General features: G+C 39.4%; 1 protein-coding gene across 4 annotated transcripts; it reads left to right on the top strand.

Annotated features, from left to right (window-relative positions):
• The first annotated feature begins 3,687 nt into the window (after positions 1–3,687).
• c15h10orf71 (chromosome 15 C10orf71 homolog) lies at positions 3,688–19,242 on the top strand. Of its 4 annotated transcripts, XR_003675633.1 has the most exons (5): positions 3,688–3,987; positions 4,531–4,581; positions 7,076–17,523; positions 17,804–17,881; positions 18,025–18,085. XR_003675633.1 is itself a non-coding variant. In XM_028468621.1 (4 exons), exons 3-4 carry the CDS (start codon positions 7,276–7,278, stop codon positions 18,054–18,056), a joined length of 10,638 nt encoding a protein of 3,545 aa, XP_028324422.1. In that variant the 5' UTR covers positions 3,688–3,987; positions 4,531–4,581; positions 7,076–7,275; the 3' UTR covers positions 18,057–18,188. The 4 variants fall into 4 exon arrangements, 3 of the variants coding, with proteins under 3 accessions (XP_028324422.1, XP_028324423.1, XP_028324421.1); XM_028468621.1 differs by having other exon boundaries at positions 7,076–17,881; positions 18,025–18,188; XM_028468622.1 differs by lacking the exon at positions 18,025–18,085 and having other exon boundaries at positions 17,804–17,944.
• Positions 19,243–19,704: the final 462 nt, after the last annotated feature.

Genomic DNA, 19,704 nt, shown 5'->3' with positions numbered 1-19,704 from the left:
TCTGCTACATTATTTATCAGCTTCCCTTAAAGCTGGAAGAGGAGGGCCATCGTGCCTCTTATTATTTATTTACTTTTAGGAACGCTTTCTCTCCTCCTGAGCATTTTTTTTATTATGAAATTAAATGTGATATATGCTATTTATTAATGTTGACATTTACATTTAAAAAAATATATGATTTCTCATCATCTCAGGGCTCTACATATTGTATTTATTATCAGCCTTTTTTTGTTGCTGTTGTTATATTTGATGAGTCCTAAATCTCTTTTCTTACTATGAATAAAGGATCAGCTGATCAGACTGAGAATCTTTAACCGCAACACACACACACACACACACACACACACACACAAGTTGGACTGATTCAATTTGCGTCCTTGAGGATTTACTGGAAATTACTTTTGATAGTCAATAACACAATTAAGTAAACTACACACGCATTATCATTAATAATGGATAAGAAATTATGTATTACCATGAAGTACCAGGTCAATAATTGATGAGGCGACACCCCAATGACGGAGAAGAGAAATAATGTCACAAGTTGTGTTAGGTATAGTCCACATGGCACACGATTCTCACATCTATTCCTCCTCTATTGTGTACGCATGTTGTAAATATCTTGAAATTACACAAATAAATTGATGATTTTATGTATTCAGACTATATTGGGTTTTTTTTGTTATTTTGAAAGGATTTGAATATTCTCTGGTTTCCATACAAACATAAACTATAATACATTGTGAAATATATAATATAAATGTGCAGATGTTGGGCCTAGTGACACTGTGGATGATGATAACACAATATCTGTCTATAGTGCATCCTTTTTCTCTCCAATGAACAACACAATCCAACCAACTCACACAAAAGAAATGGGGGGAAAAAAAAAACAGCTATTCAATCCCAGCAAAATTGAATACAGTATTGGAGGAATTTAATCATTAGTCAAAACAAAGGAGGCTGAAGTTATAATGACTCCGATCATCATTAAGTTCCGCATGTTGCCCATAATTCACTGTTTTAATATTTCATAAACAAGTCAAGTTGGTGTTGACATTCAGCTGTGCATGTGGCGTCATTGATAATTTTCTGTCACCTAAAAAAAGTCCTGAGGCGGTTTTTGTGCAGCATTGTTATATCAAATTAGCTGGAGAGCAGCCAGAAAAGCAGACAAACATGGTGAATATGGGGGACAGCGGTTGAACTCTGTTCTTACAGTGCAGTTAATGGGCTTCTTTTGTCACAGTAATGAAATGTCTTTTTTTTTTTTCTAGGAATGTGGGGAAATATGTCTTGAAACATTAAGATGTGCTTATACAGTAATCCATAGATACACATGGACAATATTTAAATAAAAAAAAAACAAAACAAAGAAACTGTACACCCAAAAAAGTCAGACTTATATATACAGTACGTGTTCCATCACTTGGCTTTAGGTTACACCCAAAATGTACTTTTCACAAATGTGATATTGAAAGGAGAGTACATTTAAGCCTAGTCCACTTCAAGGCCATTTCATTCCACTGCAGTGTATCCTCTCTGCTTTTAATTCTGACAACAGAGCTGATCAATAACCCAATCAATTAGAATCAATTAACCTCATCTCTGAATGGAGATAATACAAACAAAACATATTTTAATGCAGCAAGTAATGTGCCTGTCTGCAGTCGGCCACAGAACCGCAGCTGTACTCCTGCTTAGTCAGCACAGTGAGGCATCCTCTGTGTGTGTGTGTGTGTTCAATGCTCACAGAGCCATCACTTCCAATTGATGCATGCAATGCAGAGCGAAAGTAAAGCAAAAAAAACTAAAATAAAATAAATAAAACTAAAAGAAAATAATGATAACAAACGCTGTGATTATTATTATAAACAGTATAATAAAAATAGTAATTATTATAATAATTATATATAAAATAATAACAATAATAATAATAACTATGTATATATATAACTATATATATAAAATAATAATAATGTGTATAATAATAATAATAATAATTATTATTATTATTATTATTATTATTATTATTATTATTATTTCCTGCTGCAATATCCACGATTTCCTCATTATGGGAAAAATAAAAATGCTCACTGTCATGCTCAGTCTTTCCGCTAGAGGGACACAGTGAGCAGGACAAATGAGCTTCAGTTCACGTCTCTTCTGGGAGAATTGACCAGACATAATAAACAAAGTACTGAAGATTTCAGCAGATGAAAGCATTTTAAAATACAATTGTTAATAGTTGCTTTTTAAAACTTATAGGATGTTTTTCCCCCTCCATCTAAAGTTGATAAAAATGAGTAAAAAAAAATACTAATTGTGAACTACAATAGTAAATTGTGTTAGTGATTTGTTTAAGAAAAAATACAAATGCATTTCAGAGGTTCACAAGAGTCCAGTGTGGAGAGGAAATGGTGTGTGGGTGGAGGTTATTTCAGAAGAAGGGAAGAGATTGGTTGAAAAGGGATGACCTCAGCCCTTTCCCAAAGTTTACTGAGCTGTATGCAAAACCATTTGTGTGTGTGCATGTGTGAGCATGTGTGGAGGAGTGCGCCTTCATTAAGGCCCATGTGTGTGTGTCCATCATCTCGCCTCGGCCTGGTCCTGCACCCGCCAAGCATCCAGGAAACTATCTGCTGCAGCAATCGCCTTTTATAGCAGAGGGCAGGAGGGAGGCAGGGTACAGTTCTCCTTTCCTCTGCCTTTGGCCTTTTCTGTTAGAAGGTGGGCATGGTTACATTCAGGGAGATGACATATCTGAAAGTCAAGTGTTGCACAAACTAAATGGAGAGTCTTTACACCATCAGCCTCAGAATAGACTTTAAAGTTCTGCTGCTGGTGTATAAATGTGTGAATGGGTTTGGTCCAGAATACATCAGTGAGATGTTAGTCAGGTATGAACCCAGCAGGTCTCTCAGATCTATGGACCCAGGTCAGTGGAGCCCAGAGATCACAGCAAACATGGTGATGCTGCTTTTAGTTGTTATGCTGTAGAGCTGAAGTCAGCATCCAATGTGAACATTTTTAAATCCGAGTTAAAGGCACTCTTTTATACTGCGTATGACTGAGAGGGGGATTTTTAGTCATATTATTGTTGATTTAATGTTTTACTGCTGATTTTAATTTAATTATTGATTTTTAAGGTGTCGCATGTTTTCTGTTGCACTTTTTGATCATGTAAAGCACATTAAATGCCCTTGTGTATGAAATGCGCTATACAAATAAATGTGCCTTGCCTAAGACAACCTTTAACAATGTTTTGCACAGAATGATATATTCTGTAACAAACATCTGCCAAAGCAGTTAAGTCTTCTCATATAAACAGTAAAAAGCTTCAGACTGTGCTGTGGCCAACAGGCACTTGTTGACACTCCTCATAATGTTCAGAGGCGATGGTGAAACTCCAATAAGAGATCGCTGAGTTTTGTTTATCCCCCAGAAGAGAATCCATGCTATGGCACATCTATTGGAAGCAGTAGAAACGATACACCTTTGGGAATCAGTTATTTTTCTCATGGTTTCCACCACACAGCCTCCTCCACCATGGCTGCAAAGCATGCCTTGGTTTACTGACACCTAGCTCAGGCTGCTAATGACCAACAGTAGCAGTCCAGATTTATAAATAGTAGAGGGGCTGTTTGTTTCATTCGTCTGACACTCGACACCAAAAGCTCTCTCAGAACCACATGCAACCACAAGCCTTCACTTTGTCCCCAACGGTGGACACTCTCTCTGGGACAAGCTCTCTATTTCTGTCTGGATTTCCACCCCTGACTCCTGCCGCCTGTTGCTGGTCAGATGCTCCAAGACCTGACTGTGGACTACATAGAGCTTTTTCATCTGACTGTTATCAGTGGGGAAAAAAACTGAAACTGAGGGTTTATGTGAGGAAAGGCTCAGAACAGCAAGGCGTTGTTTGGAGGACAAAGCCTTAAAAGGAATTTTAATTAAGGCTCAAACTGTGGATTGTACAACAGGAAGGTAGGAAAAGATATTTATGTTCCTTGCATAAATACTTAAAAGACAAGATGTAGGATTTCAGACTTATAAAGGTTTGAAAATACTAAAAAACAATAGACATTCAATCATATAGCAGTAATTGGTAGGATTTATGTGAATTCACAAGCGTTGATTGTCAGTCCCTCTGACTCCCTTCAGCTGTCAGCAAGGCTTACCTATAAATTGACTTTATCAAATACCCCTTTTTTTTATTTCTGAATCCATGTACCTCCTTTCTCCCACTACAACATTTTGCTCTGAATTCTATGAAAAATACACGATAGAACATAATGATAATCCCATTGTAAAAAAGTGTATGAAACAGTATTTAGTGCCCCAGAATAAATGTATTTCCATAGTTTTTGTGGGACCAAGACTGACCCTTGTGTTTTCAGTCCATGTTCTAATGAAGATCATTTTCATCATTATTATGATTATCATTTGAAGAAAAAAAAAAAACAAAACATTTTAATATCCCATATTTTTAATGTCAATTTGTGAAATGTCTACTTTATCTCTCTCTAGTACCCCCTGTCGTGCCATCGTACCCTCATTTGAGAAACACTGCATTAGAAGGTAATGGCCTTTTCTGCCCTGATTTTCATTTTTTGCTTTAACTGCTTTGTACAGTATAACAGTGCATGTCTGTTATTATAGATGTGTCTGACACGGACAGCTGCCAGGTTAGGAGACACTAATGAAGCTTTCGATATTTTAAGCAAGATGACGTCTTCTTTACAGCTGCAGTACAGAACATCCAATGATTTCATCTAAGCCTATAAATGCAGAGTAAGATATTTTCCCAAAGATAAATGCAGAGTATTAAGATTTATGTTTTGTTTTTAATTCAATCCAGTTGTGTGAAGTTTTGGAGGCCAAACTTCAGTGGTGCATGGACAGCTTATTGTAGATTAAGAACAGAACATTGACTTTCTTGTATTTTGCCCTCTTTTGTGACTTGATTTTAAAAATAAATATATTTATAAATATTTACTATTACTAGAATGGATATGTAGGTCAGTTCTAGCTGCTTGAGGGGCCACATGGAAGATGATATTTGGGGTCAATATGTAGTCAACCTCTGAGGGAGAGTATCCCAACAACAAATACTCTCTTATTTTAAAGAGATAACTTGTCACGTTGTGGTGTAGGTGTGGACCCAAATGCAGAGAGAGATGCAGCCAAAATGCAGGCGTATCATTCTTGGAACCAGTATATGTTTAAGCCAAAACTAATCAAAATCCAAAAAGACACAAGGAGGTACAGGAACAGGAGACAAAATGCAGCAGCACACCAGGAGGGAAGACAATACACATAAGACAATGACCCAGCAATCACCCTGTACGTGTCCAAGCACTCAGCTAAATAGTGAGGGAAGCTTGATTGGGAACGGGCCACACCTGGGTGGAAAACATGAGGTAGCTAATCAGTCAGAACCCAAAGACACTGACATCACTGGGAGGTGGAGACACAAACAGGAATACCTGGAAACACAAAGACAAGAGTAAACGCAGGAGATCATACTCGAAAATCAGAATAAATTGAGACTCGGAATAACTAAAAGAACCACAAGAGCTAAACACAAATAAAACAGAGCCTGACATAACCCCTCCCTCAAATCCCCCAAATGCTCCACAAACCAGAACTGGGAGGGTGGAGGGGGACCTGGAGGAGGGTCCAGGCAGAGTGCTCCTCAAAATTGTCAAATATTTAATTGGAAGATCATTTTATGGTTTATGGCAATATTCTAAATTAGCAGCAAATATAGTTAAGGACTTTAGTTCATTATACACCTGCTGTGCCATGATAAATAAAACAGTGGTACAGATTTGAGCAATGTGTGTGTGTGTGTGTGTGTGTGTGTGTGTGTGTGTGTGTGTGTGTGTGTGTGTGTGCGTGTGTGTGTGTGTGTGTGTGCGTGTGTGTGTGTGTGTGTGTGTGTGTGTGTGTGTGTGTGTGTGTAAAACTATCTTGTTTAACCAAAATAACTCAGATGACATGAGACCGTCTTTACACTGTACCCTAGCAACAGTGCAGGTGTCCTCACAACATGTCCCTGAAGGTCACTAGGAATGGCGAGAGGGATTTACATTGCTGTTTACAGAGCCACATACAGAACATTTTCGCTTAATGCAAGAGAATTATGTTCTTAGTATCAATAGAAAATGAACATGAACTAATTGCAAACCACTGGTGTAAATCTTGAATGTTGGAAGTTTAAAATAAAAACAGTTTTCATGAAGTAAAATTGATTTGATTGTAAATCATACAATGGATTTCTTTAAAAATGCTGATTGTACTAGCTCAAAAGGGTGCTTCTACTCAATTCTGAGCAAAGGGTCTGAATACTTATGACCATGTGATATTTCAGTTTTTCTTTTTTAGTACATTTGCAAACATTTCTACATTTCTGTTTTTTTCTGTCAAGATGGGGTGCTGAGTGTACATTAATAAGAAATAAAATGAACTTTCTTGATTTTAGCAAATGGCTGCAATGAAACAAAGAGTGAACATTTTAAAGGGGTCTGAATACTTTCCGTACCCACTGTATTATTACAAAAAGTGTTACGGGAAGTGGTGCAGGGTTTATACGGGCCTCCTTGGTTCTCCTTGATGGTCTCTTGCCTGGCTGGTCTTTGAGATAACTTGTGTTGTTGCATTATTTACAAATGTTTGCTTCCAACAAATAGCTCTGTCACACTTGTAAGCACACCCATACTCCCTCTTTTTACTCTTATCTTCATAGTGTCTGAGCATTGAGATGTTTTTCCCCTATGTTACTTCACTTGCACAGCAGGTTTTACTTCTCTACACTATAGTAGTGGGGAAAAAAGAGAAAAAATGAAAAGAGAAGGAAAACATTGTTTGAATGATAAAACTCAAAAGAGTAAATACAAAAACATAATAATTAGAATTTTACTGAATGATAATTATAATACAAAGGTTTGAAGGCATTTAGTTTTTTACGAGTTTCAAAATGTTAAAAAAAAAAAAAAAAAAATACACCTGTCTCAATGTCTTTAGGTTTAAGCTTATTGTCTTGTGTGTGTGTGTTTTTTTTTTCTTCCAGGAACTCAACTACTTCCTGGATTGTTTTGGACAGATGCCAGCTGAAAAGGGAAGCCCCATTGGAGCTCCTTGCTTCATTATCTCCACAGCAGAGGCCTCACCTCAAGGTGCTGCAGTGCCAGCATCAGGAGGAGTGTGTATATTTGAAGCCTACATCTTCATGAATGACTGATCAACCGGGGAGTCATTCAAATTTTCAACATGACCACAGTTGAAAAGCGCCGTTCAGGCCGAAAGAGCGGCAGTCGCCGGAAACGAAGAGATCGAGGTTACAGTGGCACCTCCAGTGGTGGCTCCTTCTTAGATGAGACTGACCGTGAGGTGAGCAGCTTAACAGACAAAGCATTCAGGAGTCTCTGCATTGGAGATGAAGCTGTTTATAATGACTCAGAGCTAGGCTTGTCTTCACCATGTAGCCAGAGAGAAAGACAGCTAGCATTTGGTCATTGTGTCCAGGACGGAGAAAGGGACGAACTTAAAAAATCTGCACAGGAGAACTTCAGCCTTAGGGTGCAACAATATGAAGAACAATGGATTCAAGGAGGAATGGACAGTGCCGATATCAACAGTGATCCGCAGAGGGAATTTTATGGGGAAAGGACAGAGGGAAGGGTTTCTGCCACATTCCAGCACTCCTTTGTGGAAACATCTGAACGGGAAAAATCTCTGAGGGAAGATCAGCTGTCTTACTTTAGCAATGGAGGTACTGAGGTTAACTCACAGCAATTCAGAAGTCGTTCTAGAGTTTCCTCTCTCATCAGAGCTTTCAACTCAGAGGGACGCAGAGATCTGACAGCCGTGGAGGACAAACTCAGAGAATGTAACAATGAAACAAGCTGGGACAGATCTGCTTTAATGAGTATTCAACAAGAACTACATGAGTTCTCCTCACCATACCAGCACACCTTTAACAGTGGTCAATTCCCCATTGCTGGACCATTTTCATCTCAAAACACCAACTTTTACTCCTCTGAAGTGGCTGCAATGGCACACATGTCTCCCAACTCAGCAGCTTCTTTAATGAGCTCTTCACATAGTAAACTCAGCATGTCTGCGCAGATGTCTAACTCTAACTTCTTTATACACAGTGAGTTTAGTCCCTTCAAGGTGTGGAGGGACCATAGCAGGTTTCCCTTCAAGCATGGACAGATTTCAGGTTTTGTACCTTATTCAGACTTCCATAAATGGTACGAGACACCAATGTACAAGGAACTCTGCATGCAGAATCACCCTCAAAGTCCCAACAGAGGTGTTTATCACAGTCACTTAGCACCAGTGCCTTCCACTCCTCCTCGTTCCACATCTACCTCCACAATGCTGCAAAAGGCTTCATCTCTGGAGAAACGATGTGAATCTGAGTTGGCAGGGCATTGCCCAAACTGGAAGAGAACCCAGAGCCTGGGAAACAACAGGCTTCCATCCCAGAGACCTTCAACGGCATCCCCCACTAGTGAGATGTCTCGGCGTGTGCGAGACACCATCAGCTCGGTCAAAGCCCTCCAGCAGAAAATTAAAAGGATAACAGGGCAAGATGTCACAACAGGGATGACGACGAATACACAAGTTGAAGTTTATGGCAATAATACCTTCAGCACTTCAGCCAACCCCTATGGCAACAGCATGGTATCAATAGCTCAAAATGAGGTTTGCAGCAACACAAGCCCTAATCCCTTCAAAAGCAACCAGCTGCCCATGCCTTTAGCTAATACACCACAAGAAGCGGCAACATCTGATATGCAGATGTATGAAGTGTCTCCCGTACCTATAGAACACCCTCCAGTCAGAGCTGAAAGCAGTGGAGGTGATGTTAGATCATCCAGCTACAAATCCCGAGCCATAAGCCTCCTTTTTAATTTGAAGGACAATAGGAAAAGAGTAAAAACCACTTACAGTCCCACAAAGTTTAAAGGTTTCGAGGTACAGGAGCAGAATCAACCTCAAGTTGTACATGAGACTGTTATTGACATCCCAGAAACCCCAAATCATGATAATCAATATAGTCAGTTAGAGGACTACAGCAGAACAAATGCCTATAATCAACATGTAAATATGCACGAGAGCTCTGGATTGTCAATTTCAATGCAAAATTCTCAACCTTTACTTGTAAATGCAGCACACTACCCAGAATACACTTCAGAGACATGCCAAACAGGTCAGGTACCAGGGTACTCTGGGTATACATCAGAATTAATCCCTGAAAACTGTGCCGGCAGTCATCTGGCTAATGGGCAACATCTCCATAATGATTGTGCCTCATTTGCTGCTTATAAACAAGAGCAATTTTATAACAAAGTAACCTTGGGTGCTGATTCATACAGGCCAAATCAATGTGATACATCAACAGAAGCATCAAACCTAAGTATTGAAAGTGATGCAAGCCAAAGATATTCGTTTAATAACACAAATGTACAAGCTTTCAATGAACCGGCAGGCGGTGCATTTAGTAAGGTGAACAGATATGAACCGTTCAAACACAATAAACTTGATTATAGTGATGTGTCCTCACAGGAGCAAATGAATACCCAAGAGAGTGTAAAAGCGCATATATCTGCATGGAAACCAGAGGCAACGACTTTAATGGAAAACACTAGTCAAAGAAACCATTCTAATACATACAAAGAAAGGGAAAATCAAGATCATTTTGAAATTGATACAATTTCATTTGACAGTTCAAGCCAACAACCACAATATATGAATACTAGCAACACTGTAAAAAATCCAGCGTATTATGGACAACAACCTTTTGTGAGTCCAAAAGAAAACAGGTTTCAGAAATATTCTGGACCTGAAATGATTGATAATTCTTTGTCAAAGAGTGATGACATTTACAGTGATGAAAAATACAGACACCAAAATATACATTGTCCTGCTAAAGAATTCACTGAGCAAAATATGGGTCTGAAAAAATTAAATACACCGACTCCAAAGAAAAATGACATACAGAGTTTACACCTTGAGGCAGCTAAACCACCTCTGGAACAGAATGTACCATCTCAATCTGAAGATCTTTCTGCCTGCGCACTGACAAACCAAAGATTAGGTAGATCACTTGTAGAGGTCCAAGCAGAGCATGTATATGCCGAAAACGCCCAAGCAGAGCTGCCAAAAACTCAGCAATGGGCTCGAGTGGAGCAGCCAAAAACGGATTTGAATGGTTTAATTATAGCAGAGCCAACATGTTCAGGGAACGTCAGAGTAGAACAGACCCAAGCAGCAGCAGCACTGAATGAAAATGTCAAACCAGCCACAACAAAACATAATGATAAAGTGAAAAGAATTGTAGAACAGGCAGAACAGCCAGACAATAAAGCAGCATCTATCAGAGCAGAGCAGATGAAGGCAGAGCATTTCAAAGAAGAAAAGATAACAGATCAGCCAAATATCATTACAGAGGAAGTTGGAGTTAAAAAAGAAAGACAAAGTATAGGAAGTGTGAGAATCAAACTGACAGACACGGAGCAGACAGAACAGGCAAACATCAAGCAAGTTCAATCTGAAGATGCAAGGAATAGTGTCAATAAGGTTCCATGGAATGAACCAGTAAGCATAGAAAAAGATGACTCTTCAGAAGCAAAACAAGTAAAAACTGAAAGTATTAATGAAAAACCAAAGGAAGCATCTAGAAAAGCTGAGCAACACAAAGTAAAGGCGACAGAGAATGAAGTTGCAGAGGAGGTTGGAACGATCAGCAGAGACACCAATGCAATGAAAGATGATGCCCAAACAAGTATTCATCAAAATCTGGTCAAATTAGATGTGTTAAACTTAGAGCAATGTACATCACAGGCCAATACTAAAAAAGAGACAAAATTGGAAGATATAAAATCAGATATGGGGAAGTATAAAACATCCAAAGTGGAACAATGTATATTTAAGCTAGAAAAAGGTGAAGATCTGCAAGAACAGTCAGCTAAGCTAACAGCTAAAGTAAAAGGAACGCAACAGGTCAAAGTTGAGCGAGATAAAGTTGAGCAAGTGAAGACAGAGCTAGCTAAAGCTAAAGCAGAGCTAGCCAAGATAAAAGAGAAAATGAGAGGCGAGCAGAGGGAAAAACTCAAAAATATGACTTCAATCAATGCAAAAAGTTGTGATTCTTCAACTGTAAATGTAAATACAAACGACACTTCCAAAAAGCAGAATCAGCCACTGCAAGTATTTCAACAGAGGGAGCATGCAGTTATAAAAAATGTTCAACCAGATAGAGGGGCTGATGATTATGACCGCTTAAGAGAAAAATATGGCTATATCAATGCAGGTTCAAACAGAACTATAACAGGCTTGCTGCCAATAGAAAAAGTTTCTTCAGATGAGACCCTTGTAACAAAACCTTTGGATGTAACAAAACCTTTGGATGTAACAAAACCTTTGGATAAAATTGGAATTGTAAATAAAGAGAGACCAAAAGATTATACAAGCCAATTGGCAACAAACAACTCAACAATTAAAGAGACAGATTGCTTAAAAGCTGCTGGGAAGACTGACAGTCAATATATTTACAGTGAGTCATCAAAAGAATTCAAACTTTGGAGTTCCAATGATCCTCCAACCAAGGTAGACAAAAGCACTGTACCTGATAAAGTAAATGAGTTTGTAAACTCAGAAAAATTTGACCCTATGAAGCCCAGTGATGTTTTACATCAGACCAATGCAAATGTGAATAAACTGCTACCTTTGGAAACAAAAAACAAATTGACTGAACACAATACTGGCCCAGCCAAAGATCAGCATTTCACTCCTTTAAGAGGACTGTCTAACAAAGACAAGGCTCAGATGAAACAGGATATTTTGACTTCCAAGATAAAAGCTCATGCTGAAAAGGAGATTTCAGCCATTAAAGAAAAGGGGTTCCTGCTAAGAGATGGGAGCAAAGGCTCTGCAAAACAAATATTAGGAATTCAGAGTGTTAATGTACGACAGAGGCCACCACAGGAAGTTGTTCAAAAGAATGAAAATATAATATCCAGTAATACTACACTGAAGGGTCACACAGAGACTTCTGCTGTGCAGCTGGAACCAATCACATCTGTTTTGTCTTCTTGCTCTAATATGTCAGTCAAGACCTCAAGTACACGGGCAGAAGGTCTTCTACAGGGAAAAGGCAACAAAAAAACAATTAAAAGCAACCAGGATTTGCCTGAAATAGCCAGCAAAGCAAAGCCTACAACTACTAACACCTCGGAGATTCACTATGAAAATCAAGACAATCCGCCTGAAAAGTTGTTACCAATGCCAAATAATGAACAAACTCAACAAGCTGACCAAGGTAAACACCGAGCGCAAAGTTGTGACTTCTCAGAAACACTGAAAACAGAACCTAAAGAGACCTCAGCTCAAGTCGTTGCTTGTATAAATGACACATTTGAGAAATCCTTTGAGATAACAAGTGCCGAATTGACAAAAGAAAATACTCAAAGTAAGGACACGGATCATGAAGACTCAGCACCTTCATTGAACCTTCTCTTAGGCCAAAAACAGAGCCTTGGGACTGATGACAGCTTGCACATCATGGGAATAATGGTTACTGTGCGAGAGAGAAATGCTTTTGAGGACACCGTTCAGGAAAATAGCACCCCTCAAGAACCAGAAAAAATCGAGGTAGTAAGGTGTCACCCTAGCTCTAGTCAACAAGTAGAAAAAGAAACTAAATTGTCTAAAGAAAACAGCACAAAGAAAACCAAATCTGTACAAGAAAGCAATTTAACAGGGGATGATAAACAGGCCAACACTGGTAAAAAACCTGAAACTGAAGAACAAACTTCATCTTTAGTGATAAATGGGAAGATTACTATACAAGACACACAGTCGGACTGTTCTTCTTTAAATGCAAAGCCAAGAACCGAAACTCAATCTGAACTGCAGGCTGAAAAAGGGGTCACAGTCACTCTTCATGCTAAAAATAAAGTGTTGGCTGAAACTCTACCCCTTTCCTATGGACAGAGCATTTCATCAAGTGAAACAAAGGAATATCAGGAGAACAAAAGCAAATGCAAAGATAAGGCCAGAACTGAGGAGAAAAACTTAGAGAAATTGCAAAAAAATGTCTGCATAGAGAACTTACACAACTCAGAAGTAATCTCTAAAATCAACAATAAAGATATTGTTGACACTCAGACAAGGCCTGAAGCCCAGTCATCAGTGAAAGAAGATTTGACAAATGATGTCAATCTTTTTAAAATTAGAAGCAAAGAGGATAGTAGTGCATCACTACTTGATGGAAAGAGACACAAGTTACCATCTCCAAAAACTTTGAACCAAGTAGGTACATCACCCAGTTTGACTGATACCATTCTCAACACTGGTGAAAATAATCCTGAGAACAATGATGTCCATATTGACTGCATTGCCATCAGAGTTGTGCCCATGGCTTCCAATAATGACATCTTTGAGGTGAAGAAAAAACAGCAAAGTATGACATCACCATTGGATTCACAGCAATCTGAACCAAATCCACTTGCATCAACAAGTTGTGAAGAAAAAGAAACGACATTGCTGATTAAAGATCAGTGTAGAAATGTTGTTCAAACAAACAGCGAAGAAAAAGTTGAGGATAACTTACATCACAATGCGGGAATGCAGTCTGTGAAGTGCAGTGGAGGAGAAGCTTCTAAACTTTTCAAAATCCACAACCTAGAGAACAGAAACATCACAACCATTAAGAATACTGGAGTTAATGATGAAATGACTAAAAGGGTAAACAAAAGTGAGCCAGCCATTAATGACGTAAATGAGCATGCAATTGAGGGAGGCTACTTTCAATTGCAAGAATTAACAGAAACAAATGATGAACTACATATCAGCCCAGCAACTGTTGATCATTCAAAGAACAAAAGGGATTCTCCACATGTGCCACTGCACAAGGATAAACAATACAAAGAACAAATCCATGAAGCCTTTTTGTTCAAAGTAGACGAAGATAAAAGAATATCAGTGAAGTCTAGTCCAGTGAGCATTCAGGATGAAGGTGCAAAAGTAGGAATTCTGGAAAATACTTCCGCAAAGCTACCAACAAAACTCAATGATGGAACTACTGAGGGTTTGTCTAAGGCATGTGAAGAGGTTGAGGCTGGCCAAGCCAAGTTTATGAGAAACAGTCCCACTGAGATGGAGTCAGCTTTAACAGGATCAGATAAGCAAAGTTCCAGGGATTCATACTTAACCAGAGAAAGGAGATTAAAAGAAAAAACTGACAATAAAACAAGACCAAAAGAAAGGACATCTGCAATACCTGAAATATCTGCTCTTGCGGACTATGCCCGCTTAAAAGTAATTGTTTCAGAAGACAAGGAGCTAAACCCAATTCAGGAGTTTCCACCCAACAAAAAGGAAGGATTCTTTCCCTTAATACACACTCGTCATAGTAGACGTCCTGTGTTCACCACTGACACACTCGAGCACTCAGTAAAAGAGAAAACTCAAAGAAACAAAACAGAAATGAGCGCCAAAGTGAATAAAGAGCCCAAGGCAATAATATATCCCATTACAGAGAAAGAACACCAAAGAACTGGAATGTTTAAACTTGGAGACAAAGAAAGACAGTCTAACAGTGCAGTTATTAACAATTCAGCCTCTGAACAAAATATTACAGTTGATACCAAAACAGATCAGCAAGTAAATGGCAATAAAACTTTGCAAATCAGATCTTCATCCTCTACAGTCAACAGATCAAGAAACACACCTGAAGGTTTTGTGTATTTGGATAAAACATCTTCTAAATATCCTACAAACAAAGAAGTGCCAGATAGAAAAGAAACTAAGACTTCTTCAGGCAGCAGGAATCTTGATACACAACCACACAAAGAGTTAGAGAGTGAACCAGGAGATAGGGCGGATGAACATAGAATTCAAGGCCTTTTAATTCAGGCTGAAAACACCCCAGCAAAGCAGGAGGGCAAATTACAACAACTAAACGAAGAATTGCTATTCAGTAACATAGAGGAAAAAAGAGAAAAATACTTGAGAACAAAAAGGATGAGAGAAAATAGTGAGAAACATTTGGCTGAAGAAGAGAGAAGTGTCATTCAGGGAGAAGAAGAGAAACAAGGAAGAAGGCCTGAGGTCGCAGCTTCACCAATAAAGAATGACAGTGGTACACAAATAAATGAAATAATCACTGGTAAGAGGAGTGAAAAAGGGAAAAAACTGACAGACAATGAGCAAAAGCATAAAACAGAGAAGACACAAGCAAGCCTGACAGAGAAGGAAGAGCAAAAACAAGGGAGATTGAGTCAAGAGAGGCTAGAACAAAAGGGAGTTGATGAAAAAGAACAACCAAGATCTTTACAAGAAGCTCAACAAATAAGAGCTGCAAAAGAGGAGCAGCAAAGCAAAGCCGCACAAGTCCAGCAAAACAGTAGACTAGCTTATAATCGAGGCGCTGTTCTATTAGAGCAACAAAGAAAAGCAGCACAAGAAGAGCAACACAGAAAAGAACACCAGGAAGAGCAAAGAAGAGCAAGACAAGAAGACGAGGAAAGAAAGGTTGCACAAGAAGATCAAAAAAGAAACATTGCACAAGAAAAGCACCAAAGCACAACTGCTCATCAAAGAGGAGCTGCACTGATAGAACAACAAAGAATAGCTGCACAAGAAGAGCAGCAAAGAAAAGCTGCAAGAGAGGAGCAAAGCAGAGCTGCTCTGCAGGAACAGTATAGAAGAGCAACACAAGATGAGCTGCAAAGAAAAGCTGTCCAAGAAGAGCAGCAACAAAAAGCTGCCCTAGAATGGCATGAAAGAAATGTGCAAAAGAAGAATGAAATCGGACTTGCTCAACAGGAGCAGCAAAGAAGAGTTGCCCAAGAAGAGCAACAAAAAAAAGCTGCCCAAGAAGAGCTGCAGAAAATAGAGCATAGAAGAAGAGCTTTGCAACAAGAGATGCAGGAGAGAGCTGCACAAAAGGAACAGCAGAGAAGAGCTGCATGGGAAGGGCAACAAAGAAACGTTTTACAAGATGATCATCAAAGAATAGCTGCACAAACGGAACAGCAAAAAAACTCAAAGGAGGAACAAGTGCAAAAAGCTGCTCATGAAATGCAACAAAACCATACTGACGAGAAGCTCCCAAGAAGAGCAGCACTAGAAGAACAAAGGAGAAAAACTTTACAAGAAGAGCAGCAAAGCAGATCTGCACAAGAGAAACAATGGAGAAAAGCTTCAAATGAAGTGCAGCAAAGTGAGCTACTAGAAGAGCAAAGCCAGTCTACTGTAACCAATGAAAATATACTTTGTTATGATGATGAGAAATGCAAGGAAATGCAGAAAGATGAGGGCAACGTTGCTGGTATCAGAAAGGAGAAAACTTCAACACAGAAGCAGGAGAAGATCAAAACTGATACACAAACTCAAAATCTTTTAAAGGATGGACATAAAAAGGAGGAATCAATTCAAGCTCAGAGGGAAGAGGCGAAGAAAGGGAAGACAGAAAAAGGTGAAGAAAACCAAGCTCAGGAACTGATGACCAGAATCCTTGAAAAGACTGAGGGAGCACTAAAAGATGAAAAAAGAATTGCACCTGAGAGGATGTCAATTCAAAAAGATGATGAGATCAAGGCTGAAAAGAGAGAGAAACAGATAATAACATCAGCTCACACAGAAAGGCAACAAGCGTCTCAGATAGAGAAGCAAAGAATAATAGCTCAAATGGATGCTCTCCAGTATTATGCCATCACATCACCTGAGCCAGAGAAGAAGTCCAGAGAGCGACAACTCTTTTCTCCGCTGCAATCCCAAAGGAGATACAATTCATCCAGACTTGAGCAAATAGATAGGTCTGATAGACCTCAGGGCCCTGCATCTCTATCTCCATCTCTGCCCAGGTCCACTACTTCCTCTCCAGCCCTGGGGGTGAAGCCATCAATGTTCAGAGTGAAGGACAACACTTTCAAGAGCTCTACATTCACAAAGTCAGTCAAGCCACGCTTTCACAAGAACTTTGGAGAGGACATTTGGGGTTCACAGGTGGACAATGAGTCAGAAAAAGGAGATGATGAACAAGTGATGCAGCGCAACACTGGAATTCCAATTCATTCAGACACAGGATTGCTGAGGCACACAGCTCTCAATAACACATCATCCCAGGGTTCATTGCCACCAATCTCTTATCAAAGACCGTATTCCAGAAGAAGCGTCGCCTTCGATGAGGATGACACGCGCTCTGTAATCAGCACCATGTCTGAGGATGTAGAGAGTTATGCTACAAGTGCAGCAGACCTGGCAGATATACGAGGCCTATATGATTATGAAAGACCAGAATCTGCCTGTAGCTTCAGCAGTGATGTTTCTCGTTCTTCGGGTAGGCCACCAACTGTTCCCCCAAAGAGTGAGAAAGCCTTACGCAGAGCTCAAAGGTTAACTTGCCGGAGGATAAAGAAAGAGTTGTCCAAAGTTATCGAAAACAGCCCCAAAGGAGTTCAGAGGGAAGACTCTATTAATCCTCCTTCCACAATAACTGAGGTACGCTCGTCTGATTGCGATGCTGTGGCCTCCCCTCACTTCTCCCCACCTCTTTCTCTTGCTCATGCTCCAACTGTAGGATCTAGCCTGCCTTCCTCTCACATAAAACAGCATTCTGTTAAGCGCTTGTTTCATGCCTCTCCTAGTCCCCACGCCACAGCTCCCATTTCCCTCCCTAATTCCTCTGCTCACGCTGTTTCCTCTGTATCCCTTCCTGCTGCCCCTAATACTGTGGCTCATGTACCCTCTTCTCCCATTCTCCGCCATGCCATCCATGCAGCACCAGTGACACAGTACCAAGTGGAGTCCAGGTATCACCCGCTGACTCAGCGCAAGGTGCTGCAGGACCTGGGTTCTGGTCAGTATTTTGTAGTGGATGTGCCAGTTGAAGTTAAAACAAAAACATTTATTGACCCTGAAACAGGGAAGTATGTCCAGCTGAATGTGCGTGAGTCAAGACAGAGCGTCTCACAACCCAAACCCCAACAACTGTGTCCACAGGTGCAGCTACAACCACAGATTCAGATCAATAAGCATCAACAGACAGTGTCTCATGCTAGCAAACCTGCTGCATTTCATAATGGTTACCAGAATCATCCACAAAGCTACGAACTTGCATCTATAAACTCCATTGACCCCAACAGCACAATACAGGGACATCTATCTGTTAGCGACAGCCAAAGACATCCAGCCCTTCAAACAGGACAGAGTAACGACGGGCATCGCTACAGTCCTGAGAAAACTCCGTACATGGACACAGTTAATGATACAGACAAACGTTTGCAAGGCACACAGGGTTCATTTCCAGAGTCTGACACAAATAACCAGCTTACAGGATGCTCAGTAATTGGGAATAACAATTCACTTCAATCACAATGTCTACCATGTAATATTATAACAATGGGTGAACTGGAAGACTTCATGGAGGTGTCTGATTGGTGAAAATCAATATGGAATATTCGCTTATGAAGAGATTATAATGTGTGTAAAGTATGTGAATGATTTTGGTGGAAAATGACAGCAAAGGTTTTAGTTTCCCAAATGGTAACGATTTTATTGCTGCAGTTGTTTTCATAGAGTCTATCAGAGTTATCATTCCAGTTGACTGTTGACAGTGAGAAAAAGAAACTTGTTATGCTGTCTTTTGCTCAATAAAGGTAACAAAAGTGCAAAAAAAAAACATTTGTTGGACAGATGTTGTACTACTACATTAACAAGCCTTTTGTGCTTTCTGTATTCAGCTGCTATGTCAAAGTAAACACACGGTGCAGTAACTAAAGCTCTTTTTAAGGTTTTCTTCAGACATCTTGTAAATATGTGATTGTGTTGCTGTGAAACAGATGTATACTTTGAATTCTTTCAAACAATAAAAACCATAGATTAAACACCGAGGCTGAGAGGAAGTCTGAAAATTTGGAATTTATCAAACAAAATACTTCAACATATGGTTTGATTTTAACCTTGAAGCAACAGCAAAGAAACACCGATGTAACTGAGCTCAGGTCTTGCTGCAAAGAGTTTGCATGTTCTCCCTTAGTTTTTGTGAGCTATCCCCTCTGGCTTCCTCCTACAGTCAAACATAAACAGATTACTAGTCCAGAATGTACCCCTCCTTCCCTGTCCCTATTTTCAGTGTCTAAATGACTCATAAAAGTGTTTTTGTGTATGTAATAGGAAGAAAAATGCTGTAATTTATTAAACATTCTGATGGTGTCCTCATCTGTGGGTGTTTTCTTCAAAAAGCATTTCATTTTAAAGATATATAAAGTATATACAATACAATGTTTAAACTTTCTTCTTTGGTTCAGTAGTACAGTACTCTGATATGTATGGAAGAGGATTAGGCCCAGTTTTGATGGAGAAAATAATTTTGGGCAGATCAAGAATCAAGTCGAAATTTCGACTTTAATCTCGAAATTTCGACTTTTTTCTTGATCTGCCCAAAATTATTTTTTTCATTAAAAGTGGCCCTAATCCTGTTCCGTAGATATGAATGCTTGCATTTACTCAGGAAGTATCTCTTTTTTTTTTTTAAAGCCCTGTGAAGCAGTGACCTATTTCTACCACTGCAGGGCAGAGGAGAGCAATTACTACTTTAAAGTCAAAGTTAAATGTGAAATCAAAACTTGTGTGTAACCATAACCAAATGTCACACAATAAGAAAACATTGGACTAACTTCA

The sequence above is a fragment of the Gouania willdenowi genome, chromosome 15 (genome assembly GCF_900634775.1).
Source record: "Gouania willdenowi chromosome 15, fGouWil2.1, whole genome shotgun sequence".
In the NCBI taxonomy this organism is placed as follows: domain Eukaryota; kingdom Metazoa; phylum Chordata; class Actinopteri; order Blenniiformes; family Gobiesocidae; genus Gouania; species Gouania willdenowi.
Note: the sequence above shows the minus strand (reverse complement) of the source record. Positions and strands in the feature narration are given on the sequence as shown.

Excerpts from the sequence above, each read along its gene's own strand:
- c15h10orf71 (XM_028468620.1), top strand. The coding sequence starts at position 7,276 with ATGACCACAGTTGAAAAGCGCCGTTCAGGCCGAAAGAGCGGCAGTCGC.